Raw genomic sequence first — 22,145 nt, 5'->3', positions numbered from 1 at the left:
TGTTTCATTAGAATGAAATGGAAAGCCAAGCCAGGAAAGGGGCTTGGTGTGTTAACTAGGCTATGCCTAGGACAGATCCCTGGAAGGGAAGGAAGCTGATGCAGTTTTGGAGACGTGTGTCCATGCCTGTTATAATGAATGTTGTTTAATGATTTGGATGTATGTTTAAACACCGATAGCTTGAAGACTTCCGGTGCCAGCGCCATTCTGTGCAGTCGGGAGCCGTTTTCGCGTTGAGACGGCTCCGGTGTTTTTTCGGGTTTGGAGCTACCGCAACCGTGCTGCGGGCTCCTTAAAACCACTGGTGGAGCGTCCAGTGGACTGGGGTTCTAGCGGGCACCAGACGTGCCGCCCCGGTTCTCAGGCAGCCCTTGTAAAAGGGAGGCTTGAGTGAACCGGGCAACGGCACGGCGCTGAAGAACCAATGCAACCGAAGACACAAAGCAGCGGGATCTGCCAGTTTTGAGCGCTTGCATTTTCCTCGATTTGGATTTAAAGGAGGACTCTGTAAGTAAAAGAGCTTGATATGGATTCTTAAATTCTTTTAAAAATTTGGCTTGCGGAGGGAGATTAAAGTGAGGAAGTCCGTCTCTCTCCATTGCGATAAGAGGACAGTAACGTCAAAGAAGCTGAAGCCGTTTAAAACTTGCTTTGAAGTTTAACTCTGATTTCGGGTAACTTAGAGTCCCCTGTTTTTGGGGTAAGATCAAGACTTTGATTGATTTCTTCCTGTGGATTATAAAGTACTACACTGATATTTTTAACCCTCTGGCTAAGGATTTGGTAATGGCGGCTGCTGACCGGCTGGCGCAGCTGGAAAAGTACTGAAACCTTATCACTTCCGCCCAACTAATTCCCACGGACTCTGTAAACCCAACAATGACACCAATCCAGGAGAGAATATTGTTGGAACTAAGACTACTTCAATCACTTCAGCAAAATCTTGCAGAAAAGTTTATCCAGATTGCAGCAACTTTGGAAAACTCTGCTTTATGCCCACTTGAAGGAGAGGAGTGAGTGAGAGTGGATCCTGTGGAATGTTTGGAGGATGATCTGGCACAGGCTTTTAAACAAGAGGGGCTTCCTTTGTGTGAGAGGCAGGGAGCCCCCAACGGGAACATTATAGTTGGCTTTTGGGGTGGCAGCCCAGAAGTTCAAGAACAAGAACAGGGAATCCAACAGAAACTTGAGAGTGGGCAAAGGAAGCTTTGTTATGACTTTATTGAAACAAGTTATCAAGAAGAATGCTACACTCTGGAGAAGAAGCTACTTTTGAAGGGAAGTGCAGAAGTGAAAGGGAAAGAAGTTAAATCAACTCTGGATGAGATAATAGGAGAAGGAGAATCTGACTGGTGGCATGTTGGGGGGGAGACTGGGGGTATGTGGGAAAGTTGAAGAATGGGAAACAAATGGGCAGGAGAGGGGGGGGTAATGGGTGAATCAGTAGAAAGGAAGGATTGATCACGGTATCCGACACCAGAGGGAAAATGGAATATGAGATTGGAGGAAATATTTAGGTATAGATTAATTTGGGTTTTTAATAGATTGAGAATTGGAATCAGAAGAAATATAGGCTATAGCATAACAAAGTTAAGTTAAGAAAGGATATAAGAGTAGTGAGGGATTTGAGGTTTGTTTTATAGAAAAAAATTTTTTATGAAGTTAAAATGTGCTGAAAAGAATAAGGATTAAGATTTAAGATTTAAGATATAATGAGTAGGATTGTATGATTAAGATGTGAGGTGAAAAGTAGATATTATAATGTTACAAAGTTACTAAAAGAGGTTTGGAAATGAACGCAGAGGAGAGGACGGGAGGAGGTACCAATGGAATGTTAAAACTGGGAAAAGATAATGAGATTTTTTTTTTTTAGTATAGGTTTGTGTTTTTGTAGTTTGTAGTTTTGATATTTGTTTTCTTTTCTTGTTTGTTTGCTTGTTATTGTATGTGTGATTGTGGTTTGTATTTGTTTTATTGGAAAATTAATAATTTTTTCAAAAAAAATAAAATAAACACTGATAGCTTTGCTTGAAATAACATTTAATATGAGCTTGTGCAACTAAGGCTGTGTTTCAGATTTCTACTAATGGACTCATTCTCGAATACTAATATGGTCTTGAAAGCAGAGGTGTCACCAAGTTCTTAAAACACTTGGGACACAAACCCATGATACAAATTTGTACATGCATATTATATGTACATGCATATGTATATGTATATGTATATGTATAGTATACACGCAAATTTAAACAGACTTTCAAAGAGAAAGCTGCCCTGCAGGGAAAATGATAGTGTTTTTTAAAAAGGGGGGGGATTGAGAAACTGAGGCGTGATGCAAAAGACTAGACTCTCTCCTCCACCAGGTCACCCCTGCTTAAAAGATACAGAGTCTTGTTGGCCTGATTCCAGCTTTCTAGGGTTTGAAGCTTTGGGGTTTAGACAGGATGGCCCTGGCAAGTATGTTAGGGAAATTACAGATAAATGGCTTAGGAAATAACTGGATAATCATTTGGATTCTGTGCAAGAAATGAGCTTGTGAAGACAAGCTATGGTTTGGAGAAAAACAGAGATACTATACCTGATTTCTTGGACTCTGAATTAACAGGATTTTTGGGTGCTGGCTGTATCCCTAAAGATCTGATGTGGAAACAGTGAACTTTGGTTGTCTGTTGGAATGTTTAAGCTATACCTCAACCTACCTTCAACCTGTATATTTTGTAAAAACAAAAAACAAAAACCCCCTCAAACATAAAATGTCAATAACCCTGCAGTGGCCTTCTAAATCTGGGTAAGTGCTGTGCTCCTGCATCTCAGTGCTTGGAGAAGTGGAGTATGCAACACTAATGTGAGCCTGTCCGCATCAGTAGTGTGTGCAGAAGTAGTATTGCTTGTTTAAAAGCTTTAGGAAAGATAAATAATATTCTGTGTTTGAGTAATCTACAACCATTGACCCCTGAGAGAGCCTTTCATATCTCTTTCTCTAGGAATTGCATCTAGGTTGAGCCACTTCTGAGCTGCAGAGGTAGGTGGCAGCTTCAGTGCCTTTGTGATATCGCCAGCCAGTACACCAATCCATCTCTTATCTGACAGCTGTTTGCAGAATTCCATCCCAAAGTAGTAGCTGTGACAGGCATGCCACTGCTGCCAGATCAAAAGGGGAAGTAACCAACAGAGCTTACCTACATATGGTGAAGCAAAAGGCACTCTGAGATATGCAAGGTCACAGGGAGAACAAATGCCAGCTAATTATGCTACCCATTCTCAAAACATCCCACCTGGCCTGTTTACAACACTTGAGATTAATAGTGAGAAGTCGGGTGAGAACGAAATGGGGAAACAATCGTGCATGGAAAGGCTCTAGGCAGAAGGAAAAAACTGCCGCATGAACTAGTCACAAGGTTAGAAATGTCTGTCAGTACAAAACAAACACAAAGCCCAGCACAGCTGCTGCTTGGTAACATGATTGGCAATGCATGAGCGGGAAAAGGAGTGCATGAGTGGGAAAACTTTCTCCAAGACAAGGTCAGGGAAGAGCCAGCCTCCAGCAAAGGAGTCGCTACAGACAAAACGGTAGGTAAAAAGACCAGGGGGCTGGTGGAGATCCAACTTTTGGAGAGAGAGATCCAACTTTTGAGCTTATGCGGAAAGGCCACTAAATAATGGAGGAGAGGCGGCCTAATTTGGGTTGGCTTCTGGTGGCCCTAGGGAAGAGACAGGCAGCATGATGACCTCAGGAGCAGTGGGCTCTCTACTTTTGCTCACTCAGGTAGGCATCTCAAGGTGCACAGGTGGGTGGGTGTTGCCATCAGGGTTTATGAGGCAGTTGGCTAAGGATAAGGGGAGCATCAATAAAGCTTACTAAGATGTTTCCTAGCAGAGCTGGCCTATCAGACAAGAGGGAGGAGTTATGTGGGAATGCAAGAGAGTGGACCAAAAGAGCTGGTTGGGCCATGCAGGAGCCAGGTCAATGGCTTCAGTGCCATTCAAAACCCTACATGTTTTCCTAGGGTATCCTGGATTCAAACTAGGGATGTCTCATGTAAAACATAAAAAGCCCTGTTGCAACAAGCCATGCTCCTCCTACAGACCCTGTGTCCTGTCCTGTCCCCCACCCCCCATGCTTGTCTGATGCTGCTGGAGCCAAATGGCAAAGAAACTGATCTGTGATGTTTCAGCATGGCTTTGAGTCTTGGGTGCTTCCTCTCTTTTACCCCTGACTTTCCCTTTTCGTCAGCTTAGCAAAGAAATGTTAAAAATGTCGACCAATTCTAACAGTTCAGATGAAGCATCTACTTAATAAATGGTGGCAGGTTAATAAATAAATATTACTAACAAAAGAACACAAATAGTCCTAATTTAAAAAACCAAGCCCCCATAAGTAAAATAGTAATAATAGGTGGTAAATAACCCCTTCATGGATCACTGCCTCCCCTTCATGGATCACTGCCTTGTCGTGGCGAAGGGGCTTGAATTACTCAGGGAAGCTATGAGCTATGCCGTGCAGGGCCACCCAAGATGGACAGGTCATAGTGGAGAGTTTGGACCAAACGTGAGGCCACCTGGAGGAGGAACTGGCAACCCACTCCAGTATCCCTGCCAAGAAAACTCAATGGACAAAGACAACAGGCATATAAAGTTATGACGCTGGAAGATGAGCCCCTCAGGTCGGAAGGCGTCCAACATGCTACTGGGAAGAGCGGAGGACAAGTACAAGTAGATCCAGAGCTGATGAAGCGGCTGGGCCAAAGCCGAAAGGACGCTCAGTTGTGGATATGCCTGGAAGCGAAAGGAAAGTCCAATGCTGTAAAGAAAAGTATTGCATAGGAACCTGGAATGTAAGAACATGAACCTTGGTAAGCTGGATGTGGTCAATAATGAGATGGCAAGAATAAACATTGACATCCTAGGCATCAGTGTACTAAAATGGACGGGAATGGGCGAATTCAGTTCGGATGACTATCATATCTACTACTGTGGGCAGGAATCCCGTAAAAGAAATGGAGTGGCCCTCATAGTCAACAAAAGAGTGGCGAAAGCTGTACTGGGATGCAATTTCAAAAATGATAGATTGATCTCGATACGAATCCAAGGCAGTCCTTTTAACATCACAGTAATCCAAGTTTATGCACCAACTTCCAGTGCTGAAGAAACTGAAATTGACCAATTCTATGAAGACTTACAACACCTTATAGAAATGACACCAAAGAAGGATGTTCTTCTCATTATAGGGGATTGGAATGCTAAAGTAGGGAGTCAAGAGATAAAAGGAACAACTGGCAAGTTTGGCCTTGGAGTTCAAAATGAAGCAGGGCAAAGGCTAATAGAGTTCTGTCAGGAGAACAAGCTGGTCATCACAAACACTCTTTTCCAACAACACAAGAGACGACTCTACACATGGACATCACCAGATGGGCAACATCGAAATCAGATTGATTATATTCTCTGCAGCCAAAGATGGAGAAGCTCTATACACTCAGCAAAAACAAGACCTGGAGCTGACTGTGGCTCTGATCATCAGCTTCTTATAGCAAAATTCCAGCTTAAACTGAAGAAAGTAGGAAAACCACTGGGCCAGTAAGATACAATCTAAATCAAATTCCTTATGAATACACAGTTGAAGTGAAAAACAGGTTTAAGGACTTAGATTTGGTAGATAGAGTGCCTGAAGAACTGTGGATGGAGGCTCGTAACATTATACAGGAGGCAGCAATGAAAACCATCCCAATGAAAAAGAAATGCAAGAAAGCAAAGTGGCTGTCCAATGAGGCCTTAAAAATAGCGGGGGAGAGAAGGCAAGCAAATGCGAGGGAGATAGTGAAAGATACAGGAAATTGAATGCAGATTTCCAAAGAATAGCAAGGAGAGACAAGAGGGCCTTTCTAAACGAACAATGCAAAGAAATAGAGGAAAATAACAGAATGGGAAAAACCAGAGATCTGTTCAAGAAAATTGGAGATATGAAAGGAACATTTCGTACAAAGATTACCACAATTAAGGACAAAAGTGGAAAGGACCTAACAGAAGCAGAAGACATCAAGAAGAGGTGGCAAGAATACACAGAGGAACTATACCAGAAAGATATAGAGGTCTCATACACCCCAGGTAGTGTGGTTGCTGACCCTTGAGCCAGACATCCTGGAGAGTGAAGTCAAATGGGCCTTAGAAAGCCTTGCTAACAACAAGGCTAGTGGAAGTGATGATATTCCATCTGAACTATTTAAAATCCTAAAAGATGATGCTGTTAAGGTGCTACACTCAATATGCCAACAAGTTTGGAAAACTCAGCAGTGGCCAGAGGATTGGAGAAGATCAGTTTACATCCCAATCCCAAAGAAGGGCAGTGCCAAAGAATGCTCTAACTACCGCACAATTGCACTCATTTCACACGCTAGCAAGGTTATGCTTAAAATTCTACAAGGCAGGCTTAAGCAGTATGTGGACCGAGAACTCCCAGAAGTGCAAGCTGGATTTCGAAGGGGCAGAGGAACCAGAGACCAAATTGCAAACATGCGCTGGATTATTGAGAAAGCTAGAGAGTTCCAGAAAAACATCTACTTCTGCTTCATTGACTATGCAAAAGCATTTGACTGTGTCGACCACAGCAAACTATGGCAAGTTCTTAAAGAAATGGGAGTGCTGATCACCTCATCCGTCTCCTGAGAAATCTGTATGTGGGACAAGAAGCTACAGTTAGAACTGGATATGGAATAACTGATTGGTTCAAAATTGGGAAAGGAGTACGACAGGCTGTATATTGTCTCCTGCTTATTTAACTTATATGCAGAATTCATCATGCGAAAGGCTGGGCTGGATGAATCCCAAACCGGAATTAAGATTGCCGGAAAAAATATCAACAACCTCAGATATGCTGATGATACAACCTTGATGACAGAAAGTGAGGAGGAATTGAAGAACCTTTTAATGAGGGTGAAAGAGGAAAGCGCAAAATATGGTCTGAAGCTCAACATCAAAAAAACTAAGATCATGGCCACTGGTCCCATCGCCTCCTGGCAAATAGAAGGGGAAGAAATGGAGGCAGTGAGAGATTTCAGTTTCTTGGGTTCCATGATCACTGCAGATGGTGACAGCAGTCACGAAATTAGAAGACGCCTGCTTCTTGGGAGAAAAGCAATGACAAACCTAGACAGCATCTTAAAAAGCAAAGACATCACCTTGCCGACAAAGGTCCATATAGTTAAAGCTATGGTTTTCCCAGTAGTAATGTACGGAAGTGAGAGCTGGACCATCAAGAAGGCTGATCGCCGAAGAATTGATGCTTTTGAATTATGGTGCTGGAGCGAAGCTCGATGCAAGGTCTGTTGTGAACTGTGCCTGGATCTGTGGACATAGGGGAAAAGAGGACAATTGGAAGATTGGTTCCGGCGATAGACAGAGAAGGACAATGGACAGAGGGGGAGTGGGGTGAAGTATTAAATGCAGAATTTAAATGGTCTGTTATGGTATTCTGAAATCGGAGGGCGAAGGTTGTTAGTTTTAAGTTTATTTTGAATAAGTAAAGGAGATATTTGAGATTCTATGTTATTAGCAGCAAGATAAAGGATAGAAGAAGTTAGTCTAGATTTTATGAGAATATTCTGTTAAGATCTATGATAGAGTAAGATGATTAAGATGATTGTTTTATTTTTAACTGAAGTTAATTTTTAGAGAAAAGTTGTTAAAAAAAGTAGATTATGGATTTAGAACCGAAGGTGAAAAGGCAGGGGGAGTCAACCGTCAAGATTTGGAAAAAGGAATTTTTTTTTATGTATACAAACAAGAAGAAGAATCCTGGCAATATTTGTATTTGTTTTTTATCTGTAGGTGTGGGTATGGGTGTATGTTTTGTTATGAAAATGCCAATAAATTCTTTATAATAAAAAAAAAGAATTATGGTGCTGGAGGAGACTCTTGAGAGTCCCATGGACTGCAAGAAGATCAAACCTATCCATTCTCAAGGGAATCGGCCCTGAGTGCTCACTAGAAGGACAGATCCTGAAGTTGAGGCTCCAGTACTTTGGCCACCTCATGAGAAGAGAAGACTCCCTGGAAAAGACCCTGATGTTGGGAAAGATGGAGGGTACAAGGAGAAGGGGACGACAGAGGATGAGATGGTTGGACAGTATTCTCGAAGCTACTAGCATGAGTTTGGCCAAACTGCGGGAGGCAGTGAAGGATAGGCGTGCCTGGCGTGCTCTGGTCCATGGGGTCACGAAGAGTCGGACACGACTGAACGACTGAACAACAACAACAAAATAACCATTAAAATTGTCAAGAAAAAAAACAAATAAATCCATAAACAATTACTTAAGGAAGAAAGAAAAACACATATTATTTAAGAAATTATGCACAGCTCAGGATCATCTTAATTTGAGGAAGCTCTATGATCACATATTCTCTTAAACAGAAAGGTGAACATCTCATCTTCCATTATTTACTACTTCAAAAATTACTGCATACTGCCCATTCAGATCTCTGCCTCTTTTGCCTGCCATGTCGGACCCATAAAATCCAGGGGATTTTACTATCCTTGATGTACGTTCTCTTAAATGGGAGCTATTTCCCCTGCCTCTGCTTTTTGCATAAAGAATCCTTACTGGCTGCTAATATCATAGGCCTATAGATGAGCGATTTCCCTGTATCTTTAGGAGCCACATATTGCAGATAAGTTAGTAAAAATATTCTAGGATTTAATTGAATTCAGTGGAATTTTTAACTTCATCTCTTTGACAAGTTCCTCCTTCAAACCAAATTACTTTGAAACTCTTAATTAAAACAAAAGCAAAACCTGCTTGATTTGCAGCATGGGGAGTTGGTGTTTAAAGCAAACAGATTTTGCACGGGCTTATTAAACTAGTTCCTGCTTTCCTTAGATCCTAGCCAGGGTGTCAAAATATACTGAATTAAAACACACACTCCCCACCCCCCAAGTGAGAGCTTTCAGGCACCATGAAGGAACTGACTCATAAGCCTTGTCACTTGAACAGCTTGTTAAGGGGCAAGGCAGTGCATTGCATTTCGTGCGTAGAAGCTCGACTTCCCTCCATAGAGTTCATAGGTGGATTCGAAAAGCTGCTTTTTTAGCAGACAGCCATTAGGCGGCACTCGCTGCCTGCGGCGACTAGCAGCGGGTTACAGTACAGTATATAGAACAGAAGACAACCATAAGGGAGTTTAAACTGTTCCTTTGCCTGCAGACCGGATTTCCTGGCTATTTTTGACGCCTTGCCTATTTACCTTCAGAGTGGTAACAAGGCAGTTGCTCATAAAGCAGCAACAAGGGAGATGTTCCGACTTTTTTCGGTGCAGTGATTTGGGAGCAACGCGCGTCCTCCTCTAGAGGAAGGACTAATTTTACGTTTCTCCAACGTCAAGTCTTCTGTGGGTTATTTTATTTTAAAGAAGGGTTTTAAAATACACTGTGTATCTGAAGAAGTGTGCATGCACACGAAAGCTCATACCAAGAACAAACTTAGTTGGTCTCTAAGGTGCTACTGGAAGGATTTTTTATATTTTTTATTTTGTTTTGACTGAGAGCTGTAGTGAGAGTTTACTACTGTATAGTCCGCTCTCACGATGCTGATTTGGACTCTGTTTCTTTATCACCTTGCCACAATTCATTCAACTTCGGAGTAGCTGCAAGTGGGTAGATTGTACCTGAAAGTGATTTATATCACAATCCTGCATCACAGCTCAGTGCATTCTCACGGGAGCAAACCTCACGATCTCCACAGTGCAGGCAGTGGCTGAACAATGACTTAAAATACAAAGGTTTGTTTAAATAACCGATTCAGTCTTCTTCTTTTTTAAGCAGTCTTTATTAGCGAAACGAAACCTCACCAGCAAAGGTTTCCATCGCGGTAGTACACAGATGAGGCATGTCATCAAGATGCAGGCAGAACAATTACAGTACAAACCAGGATCATAGCTGTCAAGTCTCCCTTTTTTGTGCGGGAAACTCCCTTATTCCAAGCCGTTTCCCGCTGCTATCCCTGATTTTTTATATCCCTTAAATTTCCCTTATTTCAAAGGGAATATTCATCTCCCCAGGCACATCTCTACCCTGTGGCGCCAGTGGCACGGGGAACCAGGGCCAGGAGGCAAGCTGAGTGTCCGGGAAGGAGAGTTGGAGTCCGGGGCAAGCAGAGCTTCTCCCCCTCTGCAATCCTAGAGTGCCGCTGAGGGAGGAGGAAGAGCCGGAGGAGAGGGAGAGTCCACCACCCACCCACCTCCCCGCCTGTGCAGCTGGAGGACCATGCTAGGGAAAGAGGCCACGCTCCCCAAACTTCCTGCCCCACGTTCCTCAACATCCAGCTGCCGAGCGCACGCCAAGTGTGAGGAGCGAGGAGAGAGCCGCATCAGAGACCCTAAAAACTCCCACCCCACCCCACCCGCAACTCTTTCTCGCTCCATCGCCCCCCCATCATCTTTGCAGAGACAGCAAGAGCCACGTGCCTTGTCCGGGGAAGGAGAGGGGGGGCAAAGCAGGCAGAGACAGGAGGAGATGGCGAGGGAGGCTTTTTTTTTGATGGGGGTGATGTAGAGAGCTTTCTCTGCTTCCTCCGGTGGGTCTCTAACCCCCACCTCCACCCCTAGATTTGTTCCTGGTGAGTTCTGGCACCTCTTTCTCTAGAAAAATAGCACTGGGGGGACATTAAGCATCATATTGTTTGGTCTACGTAGTAGGCAGAAGACTAGAGGCCTGCCTTAAAAGGAGTGGTGAGGGACTTTGTTGTCCCAGTGTGGTTGCAACTCAATGTTCTTCTCTGAGGGGTTGTCCACACTGGAGTTTAATGGGAATTTAAGGTTGCTTATGTCTCTGTTATTTAGCAATGCCCTCATGATGCCCTTCCCCACTCAGCCCCTATCTCTCTCACACATTCTCACTTGTAAATCGGGTTTTCCCAATCTGAGAATAAGCCTAAAAGGGGGAACAGTGAGCCCAGCCACCTTTTATTCACAGTCGCATAAGCACTACACTACAGCATGGCCTGCACCCAACGTTGTTTTTTACAATCTTGTTTGTCCCCAGTAACCAAAATTATATTATCAACGTTTACAAGCAGAAAAGTTGTTTTCCTTCATTTGCAAGGAATCATACAAAACAAAGTGGCACTAATAAAGAAACGTTCCAGTGTGGCAACAGAAAGCAAACTAAAAATGCTTTTGCAGTTGATAAAAACTATCCAGCAATATCAAGTTATAGGGAAACTGGTGGTACTAACAGTAATCCTTCTGGTTGGTTAATTGGTTTGGCAACTTCCAGGCACATGATGTGTGATGCTAATTATTTCCCCCAAGAGTTAAATGATAACTGATCAGAGGCAGCTACCGGAGAGCTATGAGATTCAGGTGAGGGTCAGATGACTTGTCAATCCCAGCAGGTATATAAGAGGGTCAGATGACTTGTCAATCCCAGCAGGTATATAAGAGAGTCACATAACTTGTCGATCCCAGCAGGTATATAAGAGGGCCAGATGACTTGTCACATGACTTGTCAATCCCAGCAGGTATATAAGAGGACGACCTGGCCTGCCCAGGCCTGCAGCCTGCCCAGAGCTATGAGATTCAGGTGAGGGTCAGATGACTTGTCAATCCCAGCAGGTATATAAGAGGGTCAGATGACTTGTAAATCCCAGCAGGTATATAAGAGGACGATTCAGGTGAGGGTCACATGACTTGTCAACCCCAGCAGGTATATAAAAGGGTCACATGACTTGTCAATCCCAACAGGTATATGAGAAGACGTCACAGTATATAAGAGGGTCACATGACTTGTCACATGACTTCTCAATCCCAACAGGTATATAAGAGGACGACCCGGCCTGCCCAGGCCAAGCCCATCTCTTTCTATTCCCGTATGTTGTTGCCCACAGAGCACAACTATGCTCAAATTGACAGAGGCATATGCCATTCCCTCTGATGCAGATTATATATATATATATATATATATATATATATATATATATATATATATATATATATATGGGGGGTGGGGATGGGGGGGTGGGGGTGGGGGGGTTGCACATGTGCCCATCAAGCTGTGTGTGGGAATTATCCCTCCGTGTGTGGTGCTGTCAGGAGGGGGTCGTGCAAATGCTGCACGTGGGGAGCGGAGCACATTTCTTGCGCACGGGTGCCTGCCTGCAGAAGGGATTTGTGCTGCGGAGCTGTTGTGGGAAACGCCTATGTGGTTGTGTTGACAGGTGTTCAAAGGAGGGGTGCAGAAGCTAAAGGTATCTGTCTATATGGCCTTTCCAAAGGCCAGGTTGTGCAGTCAGCTGGGGCCTGTAAAAAGCCAGGTTGGGAGCCACCTTAAGTTGAGCCTGCATAGGCCTTGTGGTGCATGTGATTCAGATTCTATTCAGTTGAACCTCTGGTTACAAAGTTGACTTTTTTTAGCAATGCCCCCCTAGTGAGCCTTCTTTTGTTCACTTCTTTTTATTTCGAGGCAGTGCACACCTATGTTTGTGGAACTGCAAACCTTTCCAGTCATGTGTTACTCCAGTCAAATCCCACATATGAATGTGGGTAAAGATGATGGTGTGTAGCCTGGTGTAAATTAATTTGTAGCCTGGGGGGGGGGGGATTACCATGGCGTGGACTGTCCCTGAGAACCGTAGACTGTCCCCGGGACAGGTGAGGGTGCTGACCCCTGATTTTCAAATCCTAAACTTGACAGCTATGACCAGGATATGCAGATAAGCTAATGTCGCTAATGTCCATATAACTAGGGCTTGCGATCTCTAAACGCACAGGCCCTATTGAGCTCAGTGGGGTTTTACTTCTGAGCAGACAGTCACCTTGCATGGCAAATGCCACGAAATATGCGCCCCAGCACATACCCCCCCCCCCTCGGGCTGCAGCAGAGGCGAAGGTAGCCGCTTTCCTGCCCTTCCGCCCCCGAATGCCGCCGCCGCTGCTCTCCGTTCCCTCGCGCGCGGACACGTCGTGACACTCCGACTGTTCTATGGGGATCCCGAGTCCATGCCAGAAGGTGGTTCCCCTACTATTACTCTAACCATTTTTTTAAAATCTCTCTCTCCCTTTCTTTTTTTTCCTTGCGGCGGCGGCGGGCGGAAGCGACTCTTCGAGGCCGATGGGACTTCCGGGCAGGCCGAGCTAGGGCGGAGGGAAGGGGCGGGCGGGCAGGAGGCAGGCAGGCAGGCAGGCGCAGGGACGCTGGCTGGGCTCCTCCTCGCGCGGGCGACTGGGCGGGCTCGGCTTTTCGGCGGCCGTTTCGGGCCTCCTTTCCCTTTCAACCACGCAGCGCGGCGGTGGTGGCGGCGGAAGCGGCAGCCCCCACCCTCCTCCTGCGTTAGGTTCCCCACCACCCGAGGCTCACTCGCTGGTCCTGCCTGCTTGCCTGCGCGCTTGAGACGGCGGAGGCGGGTGGCGCGACCGGCCGGCGAGGAGGGCCGGAGCGAGCGAGTGTGTGTTTTTGTGTGTGGGTGAAGGCCGGAGCGGCCGGCGGGGGAGATGAACACCGTCCTGACCCGCGCCAACTCTCTCTTCGCCTTCTCGCTGAGCGTGATGGCGGCGCTGACCTTCGGCTGCTTCATCACCACCGCCTTCAAAGAGCGCACGGTGCCCGTCAGCATCGCCGTCTCGCGGGTCATGCTGTGAGTGAGGGGCGAGGGGGTTGGGGGTCCCCTCTTCTTCCTCCTCCCGGGTGGTGAGCCCCGGCCGCTCCTCCCTCCCAAGTCTTTTGAGTATTGGGCGGAAAAGGTTCACCCTTTTCTCAGCAAGGATGTGGGGTGAGGAGATTGGGGTGCAGAAAGCCCAAGCCTGACTTGCTTCGAAGTATTCCCCCTCCACCACCACCACCCCAAAAATATCCACCCCCCTTGTGGAGCATCCCTCATGTGCAAAACGTTAGTTTTGCAACGAGCCATCTCCCTTCGCTCGATTAATATTAACCTGTGGTCCTCGAAGTGATAAGGAGGCATAACTTATCAGGATGTCTTTGTGTGCGCCCATGGCAGTGGCTGATATGTATTAGTTACTCCCACCTCCCTGCAATTATTATTATTCCCCCCCCCCCATCAGTCCCATCCCTGCTGCAAATAAGTCGCACAATGGACTGTTCATGTTAAATAGGATTGTCATTGAAGACGGATAAAAGCATTGTGTATTATTGATCCCGCAAAGCTCGCCCGTTGTTCTCTGTGTTATCACCTAAGTTTGGATTCCCTTTTCTCTTTGTCGATTATGGGTCTCAGAACAGTAGACCTTTCCTTCCTGTTCTCTCATTTCCCCTTTGTGCGAGCCAATGAGCGAGCACCACGAACTCTTTGGTGCTGTAGTGTCCGCCCTCTGGCAAGCTCCCTCCAGGGTGTACATAGAAAGGCAACTCGGCTATTGGGTTTAGTACACGTCAGTGGCTGTTGCCCTGGCAGCATATTGCCAAGCATATGTCTGTTTCCATGCAGTTGGGGGGGGCAGTGTTGTTTTACAGCAAATTCCCGTGCTGTTTTGACAAATACAAGTCCTGCTCTCAGCATTGCTGACTGGTGTTGCTCTGAATGGTTTCATAGATTGCCGTGCATCGTTTGTGGTGCTTGCATACTGATTTTACGTTCCTTGGTGCATTTGGAGCTAAGAAGGAACACCTCAGCTGAATGTGTTAAATTATGGGCTTCAAACATCATACTCTATGCTATTAAAATGTGCTAAATTGACTGCTCTTCATGAATAAAAGCATGGCAGTGCATGGAGAATTAGATTTGTTCTGGTGTTCCCTCGCATTGTGCCTCTTGGCAAGAACATTAACATTAGTTGCCAAATGTCATCATCGCACAATGGCTATGATAACTATAACTCGTAAAGGAAATTAAATTATGTAGCCTATACGTTATTGAAATCACAGGTGACATTCACTTGGCTCACTTTTGCCTAAATTTCTTGCCCAGCTCCTAAGTTCCCTTTTGCTGCCCTGCATAATGTTGCACGCCACCCCAATGTCCAAGCAATTTCCAAGCAGTGTGGGATCCCAGGCTCTTACCCAGGGTTTGGTTTCCTCATTCCTAGGAACAGTAGAGACTGACTGATGTCTTTAGGATGTATGGTTTATCTACACCCACCCACACACCCACACACCCACCCCTACCCCTGTGATGGAGGGACTCACAGCATTAACATCCCAGAAGGTCTTGCTTCTCCCATATTCACAGCCTTGGATTCCAGCAGAAACCAGGCATGACTCTCTCTCTGACTTATGCTTGCTTCTAGCACAGCTCTTGCTCTCTCACTATGGCTTTTGTCTTCTCACTACCAGCCAGGTCCTCCCATTTGCCCTCTGGCACAAAGTAGCTTCCTTATTACAAATAAGCTGGCCTTGCTACTTCAACAGTGGAATCCTCCAAACATTTTTTCCAAATTTTGGAAAATGTTTAGATATGCATGTTTAAAATATCCAAGTTATTGGCTTGGATTCTAAGATAAGTCAACTTGAGGAAGTTTTGTTTTTGGTTTTGTTTAAGAATTTTAAAAAATTCATGTCCCTTTTTACCTTGCCCCCCAAATAGAATCCTGTCTTGGGGGCCTTGAATAAAAAGGGATGGGTGTGGGGGAATCTCCCAAACTGGGTGGATTTCTGGTCTGCCTGCATCTCAGTAATGCCCCATTCAGCAACCTATATTCCATGTTGCTCAGGAAGGGAGGGGATATGTTTTCTTCCTGTGAATTTCCTTAAGTTAACTTTGGTTATATAGGAAATTAAAAGACACCTAAGGAAGCTCTGAAATTTCCTACTGGCGGGCCACCTAACCGTGCATAAATCTAGAGGTGTATGCCCAATTCTAAGTTCATTTTATCAGTTTTACTGTGCTGAAATTACTACTAAATTGTCAAAGGCTGTAATAATATTGTATTTGTACATGCCTGACAATATCGCAGTGCTGTTCTTTAAAAAATCAAGTTAGCCTAGTTCCTAATGTCATCTATCTATTTTCTTCCTGAAGATCTTGTGAAGAGAAGTATATTTAAACTAATTATTATTGTTCATTCTATATTCTGTTACAAGGGAGCAGCCTCAACACTGCCTATGTTTCCCATTTTTTCCCACTGAATAAGAGTATCCTTTCTCTGAAGACACTAATATTATCTTGTGCCAGCTGCAAAGTAGTTTGAATAATGTGGTTTTTTGTGTGTTTTTAGGAAAAATGTAGAAGACTTCACCGGACCTGGAGAAAGAAGTGACCTTGGAATCATTACTTTTGACATTACTGCAGATATCCTTCATAAAAATTTGTAGAGCTTCAGAATAAATCCTGTTTTTAAGTACTGATTACTAGAGGGTGAGAAAACGAAAAATTATACATCTTCAAAGCTGCTTCTAACAAAAGCTGGGAATGGAGAATACATGATACAGATATTAAAGGCTTGAATGTTTGGTTTATATTTGAGTGTTTTCTCAACTATAGCATTGTTATTAATGTCATAATGATACCTGATTCTTTAGCGTGGTGCTGATGTAACACATCTGATCACTTAACCATGATTGAGTGGGCTACAAGCTTGCACACTTCTCTTATCTCAGTGGTGAATTCCCCTTCCCTCCCTTTTAGCGCTATGGTGTTGCATTACTGAAGGTTGCCAAGTATTTGCAAAGCAATTTATAAATCTGATGTTAAATGATGGTTAAAGCTAACCATGGATACTCTGAACACAAATGTTTACATTAAAAAAACAAAAACAGAAGGGGACCATGCCACTAAGTTATTCATGGAAAACAAAGCCACATTTTGTTAACCCTCATTTTCTTTCCCATTATCTTTGCTTTCTCTCTATCACAACTCTCCCTGTTCTCTCTCCTCACCAAATTGTGTGTCCCCCCTCTTACTCTCTTTTCACCCACATCCTTTCCCTCCAATCTTGCTTTTTGCTCTGCTGCTGGCACTACCCCCTCTCATTGCCTAGTATGGCTGCCTGGACAGGCAAACTGGCATAAATTCAGCTATGCACCCCTGAGTCTAGGAAGCAACTGAGCGCCCACCCTTGCTATTTTCAGGCACCTGCAATCTGCAGATGTTTCCATAAAGAGTGAAAATAATAGTGGACAAGTGTTTCGGTTAGAAGTTCCCCAGGGAACTGCAATTTGCACACAGACCCTACGTTATGCGGGCCTGCCCTAAGTGTTTTCATTATCCCAGTGGGAATTCTTGTCTTGAAACAACATACTCGGTGTCATATCAGAAACTCCCTTCAGCTTCATCTGTAGTTTGCTATGTAGAATAAGGAACTGCTGTTTGGGTTACACAAATCTGAAAACTGAACTAGTTGTACTAGTCATTGGATACTAGCCTAGAACTCTAATACATAAGAGACTTCGGCTTTGCTTCTTCAAAATCCCAAATTCCTCAGTCCTATAGCTGGAATAAACAGGACTGGCATGCATATATTCTATTACCTGTTTAATACCAGTATCTGATGGTATTGCTTTTATTGATTGTAAGCAGCATCTGAGGTAATGTGGAATAAAAATGTTTTAAAAAGAGCAAAAATTGTTTATTTGAAACAATATGAATAATGCATTTCCTTTTGATTTTTTTTTTTTAGTGAAATAAGAATTGGGACTCATGGAAGAATGCAGGGGAGTTAAATAGATTTGGAAATCGTGGGTGATCACCCCTTCCTTTCTGCCTCTTATTTCCCCAACTTAAAAATAAGAACATGTAGCAGTTTTCTTTTTTTACAAAAGTAAAGCTGCTGGTCTTGATCTACAAAAATTAAAATGTCGTGAATCCTCAGTTAATATGTTGTTTATCACAGAGAAAAGCCTTAAGTTGAGAAATGCCTTCTGAAGAGAACATTTCTGCTTTAAAATGCTTTGATAGTTGATCTGCACTGAATGAGTGTTTTTGAAAATATTCAAAATTTGAAACAATATATGTTCCTTAACATTCACACATCTGCACAGTATATTTGACTGGAATGTGAAACAATTATTTCTTTATTTATCAGCAGAATATTCAACAAAGAACAATGTAAGTATAAATTTTAAAGCGGTTAAATGGAAATGCATACTAATTGTATAGTTATTTCTGTCTACCCATGGAGGGGGAGCAGGAAAAACGTGTAGCAGAGTTTAAAAAATAAATAAATAGACCAGAGGCAATTGTATATCATCCAGCAGAGCTTTTACTGCTACTGAGGCAAATCAGCATAATGGTCACAAATTCAATACATTCAGGATTGGCACAGTCCATAAAAATCCAGTTACAGCACTTACAATAAAACTTACAATACTTATAATAAGACGAAACCTTAACACTACAGTGTTACCTTAGTTTTCGAACATCTTGGATGTCGGATGTTTCAGCTTTTGAACGCCAAAAACCCAGAAGTAACTGCTTCAGTTTTCAAACACACCTCGGAAGTCGAACAGGAAACGCGGCTTCTGTTTTTAGTTTTCTGTAAGCGAATGCTTCCGGAAGTAAATATTTCGGGTTTCGGAAGTTGAATGGTCTTCCGGAATGGATTACGTTTGAAAACCAAGGTACCACTGTGTAGCATACAGAAACGGAACACTAGAACAACTAGAGATAGAAAGAGAAAGTGACTGAGAGCCAGGCTCCTCCTGGCCTGACTATATAGCTTGACCTTGACAGAAACGACAACAAAACCAGCTGTACTCAGCTTCCCAGCAGAAATAACCCAAACAAAAACCTTATTCCTGTTTCTTTCACATAGAAAGAAAACTTTCACAAAGAGAAGGAACCTTCTAGAGCCCTTTTGAATTAAGCAGAATAGGAAAGATCTCTACACATCAGATCAATACTTTCTTTGCTAAGAAATGCAAACTATTTCATAATGTCAGAACTGTACAGTAATTTGTATCTCTCCCCCTTCCTGTGTTCTCCCATTACTACTACCATCACCACCCAAACAATGCCTATGTTGCATATTGGAGAGAAAAGGCAGCTTGTGGGATGGGGTGTTTATAGATCAATGTTTGGCAAAAGTTGGAAACTGTTTCTCTATTCTGAAAGTTTGCAGGTAACTGATATCTCCAGCTTAGATACAATCTGTTTCACGTGGTTGTCTTTGTAGAAAGGGAAACACTTTGGTTTTCAAACATTTAGTGTTGTAAAGTCACCAGCACCTTCTAGTGTCTGCTACGAATGTACTCATTCCTGTCTTACCCTGATACAACAACTGCCACTGATAGTTTGTAGAATATTTAAGTGGGCACTACATAGAAATTGGTATGTTACCACTCTTTAATTCCTCAGTCCTTGCCTAAAAACTTCGAAAACATACCTGTGTATTCATGAATGTGCTAGTTACAAATTATATGGATGGAATAGTGATGGCTTCTTGGAATTATATGGGTGGAATAGTGATGGCTTCTTGGATCATTGCACAATCTGTAATTATCTGCTGCTTGTTATATTCTTCTGATTGTTTCATCAGTCTCTGGCCTGGTTCACGCATCATGCAAAACCATAGAAAACCAGCTATGGTCTAATGTGAATGAGGAGCTTGCTAGTGCACTCTACTGAAAAATTCTCACTTTGCTTCTCTCCTGTTCTTGCTGCTGCAATGCCTCTGGGAAACAAGTCAGATTTTGGCTTGTCATGATAGGCAAATCTGTGTTTGTGGTTTCTCCCCAAACAAACCATGAGCAATACTCAAGGTCCTTGGCTTATTGCTTGTGGAAGGGTGAACCATGAGCCCAGATTCATGTTATAACAAGGTGGATTGTCTTGTTTCCCAGCAGCGCAGCATGAGTGGTAGAAGATGAACAGAGCAAAACTTTTCAGTGCACAAGTGCAAATGTATATTTACATTAAAGCATAGTTTGTTTTCATCTGTGGTTTAATGTGGTGTGATAACAGGGTCTCTGTAAACTGAAAGAAGGCATATCTTTCTAAACATTGCCACTCATATTTTGTGATTCTTTCTAGATAGATCCACCGAGTCCCCAATTCTTGTTTCATATGGTCATGAACATGGAACTCTTACAAGGGCTTTCTGCAATGTTAGTATATTTTCAAAAAGATCCTCACCACAAGTTCTGCAGAAAACATGTAAATTGGCTGGAAATACTAGTTTATTCCAATTTCCATTTATTTTAATAACAGCTTATGTGAGGTTGGCATTTTGGGGAACTGGGCTGCAGTTCTGAATCTGTGTCTGGTGCATAGTCATAGCTCTGAATTACTAGTCAGCTGTGCACACAATACAAATCTAGATAACGGTAACAAAGTCTTTTTTATTACATGTTAATTTTTCCAAAAGCAGTTCATGAACTGTTTACTTCTTTTTATTGTAATGCTACAATGTTTTTTCAGGAAAAAAATTGTTTTTGGTCGATGCCTTGCTATGTAGTTTATTTTTGAGCCTATAACTCTTATGATATCACTGAAAGAAAACAGCACCCCTCAAGCCCTGTGTGAATGGCGATCTCCATGTTCAGCTTCCTTGGTGAGAAATTTTTGCCATTTTCTATTCCTTTTAGTGATTAATGGCAACTTTAATTGCAGGCTTTGAACCAGGTTGTCCTCTGGGACAAAATTATTTTGAGAGGGGATAACCCAAAGCTGCTGTTGAAAGACATGAAATCAAAATACTTCTTCTTTGATGATGGAAATGGTCTCAAGTGAGTAAATTCCCTTCCTGTATTCGTTTTGATTATGTATTTGTGATATGTATGCAGTGATGTAGCTGAGAGAACTCATAAGCAGAGAGAATGTTTACTTTCAGGAATGTGCTCACGTTGTCATCACGTTCTTTTAGTGAAATAACATAAACATTTCTTATCACAGGCTTTCTGTCAATATAACACATTTTGCAAACAGCCATAGTTCACATAACTTACTATGTGCAAAATCCAAGTTCCCCTTGTGTCTTTTGCAGCCACATTTAATGTTGTGGCTGTGCCAGCTGGAAGCTGTCGAAACTTAGGAGTAGTCGCCTCATTACCTGCAAGCACAATCTAACCTACAGCAGCTAAGCGGATGAAACCAATTAGCACGAGGGATGAGACAATGAGCAGGGTGGGGATGGGGAGCAAGATGCACGGGGAACAGTTATACTAGGAGAGGGTTCTTATACTGTATAAGAAACGTTGGAAATGATGGATGGAAAGCAGCAACCAGAAAGAGTGTTTACAAGGGCTCACAGAGTTTCTACTTTTTATAGTGCTTCTGCTTCTGGATTTAGGGTTCAGTACATTAGTGTTCTCAAGTCCTATTGAGATCTGCAGCACTTGCAGCGTTTAACAGTAATCTCTTTGGGGACACTTTCTGCAGATTAGCACATCTAGAGTTTGGTATGTTTATAAGATGCAAAGTATCAAATGTCATTGTCACAGTTTCTTGGTGAGAAAAATGGGTCCCTTGCATGTGGCCAATGGATTGTATGATAAATAAGATTAATGAATTCTTAATGCTGGCATACATGGTCCTGCATGCTGCAGTGTTTATTGCAATGTACACTGCTTAGAGTATTCAAATGATTCTACTAATACTGTGTTCAAATTGCAGGGGCAACAGAAACATCACATTGACTCTTTCATGGAATGTCGTACCAAATGCTGGCATCCTACCTCTTGTGACAGGAGCAGGACACATATCTGTTCCATTCCCAGATACTTATAAAACGGCAAAAAGCTATTAAATTATTATGCTGAACCTTGAGTAACATATTTTTATACTTGTACATTATAAATTTTATCGCTTTTTCGTCTCCCGCCCACCTCAATTCAAAGGTACTGTACTGAGTTTCTTTAGGTTTAGCTGAGATGGAAGGAAAATAATTTGTCTGGTTTGTTTTCAACTTTCAATTCAAAAAAATGAACTTGAAATCTCAAGGAAAGGTGAATAGTTGTTTTAAATTTTGGGCAAAAAGTTATTGTTCTGGTTATCAGGACAGGTAATACCTTTCTTACAAATAAAACTTTTTGAAACCGGAAACAGTTCATTTGGTTTGAATGTATTGAGAGTTCATGTTTCCCTCTGGTCTTTCACATTTCCCTATAGGTAGGAGATGTTTGTCTTGAGATTTCAGATTCAAAGCTATGACGAAATTAAAAGACCTTAATAAATGATACAGAGTTGGGAAGGATTTAAATAACTTTCTATATAAATTTAGTCCAGCTTTTCTTATGAAAAGATTTTCTAAAAAGCTTTATGGAGTATGAT

The 22,145-nt window shown here is 42.9% G+C and overlaps 1 protein-coding gene across 1 annotated transcript; it reads left to right on the top strand.

Annotated features, from left to right (window-relative positions):
* Positions 1–13,406: 13,406 nt before the first annotated feature.
* On the top strand, positions 13,407–21,917 carry SPCS3 (signal peptidase complex subunit 3). The gene is made up of 5 exons (XM_033160250.1): positions 13,407–13,619; positions 16,156–16,229; positions 17,908–17,984; positions 20,487–20,602; positions 21,489–21,917. Exons 1-5 carry the CDS (start codon positions 13,477–13,479, stop codon positions 21,619–21,621), a joined length of 543 nt encoding a protein of 180 aa, XP_033016141.1. The 5' UTR covers positions 13,407–13,476; the 3' UTR covers positions 21,622–21,917.
* Positions 21,918–22,145: the final 228 nt, after the last annotated feature.

This window comes from Lacerta agilis, chromosome 9, assembly GCF_009819535.1.
Source record: "Lacerta agilis isolate rLacAgi1 chromosome 9, rLacAgi1.pri, whole genome shotgun sequence".
NCBI classification, from domain to species: domain Eukaryota; kingdom Metazoa; phylum Chordata; class Lepidosauria; order Squamata; family Lacertidae; genus Lacerta; species Lacerta agilis.
This window is presented reverse-complemented; position numbering and strand designations above follow the sequence as displayed.

What these genes read in the sequence shown, in the direction of transcription:
- SPCS3 (XM_033160250.1), top strand. Translation starts at nt 13,477, where the DNA reads ATGAACACCGTCCTGACCCGCGCCAACTCTCTCTTCGCCTTCTCGCTG. An exon ending in GCCGTCTCGCGGGTCATGCT is followed by an intron (nt 13,620 to 16,155) that starts GTGAGTGAGGGG and finishes GTGTGTTTTTAG; the next exon opens with GAAAAATGTAGAAGACTTCA. An exon ending in AATATTCAACAAAGAACAAT is followed by an intron (nt 17,985 to 20,486) that starts GTAAGTATAAAT and finishes CTTTAATTGCAG; the next exon opens with GCTTTGAACCAGGTTGTCCT.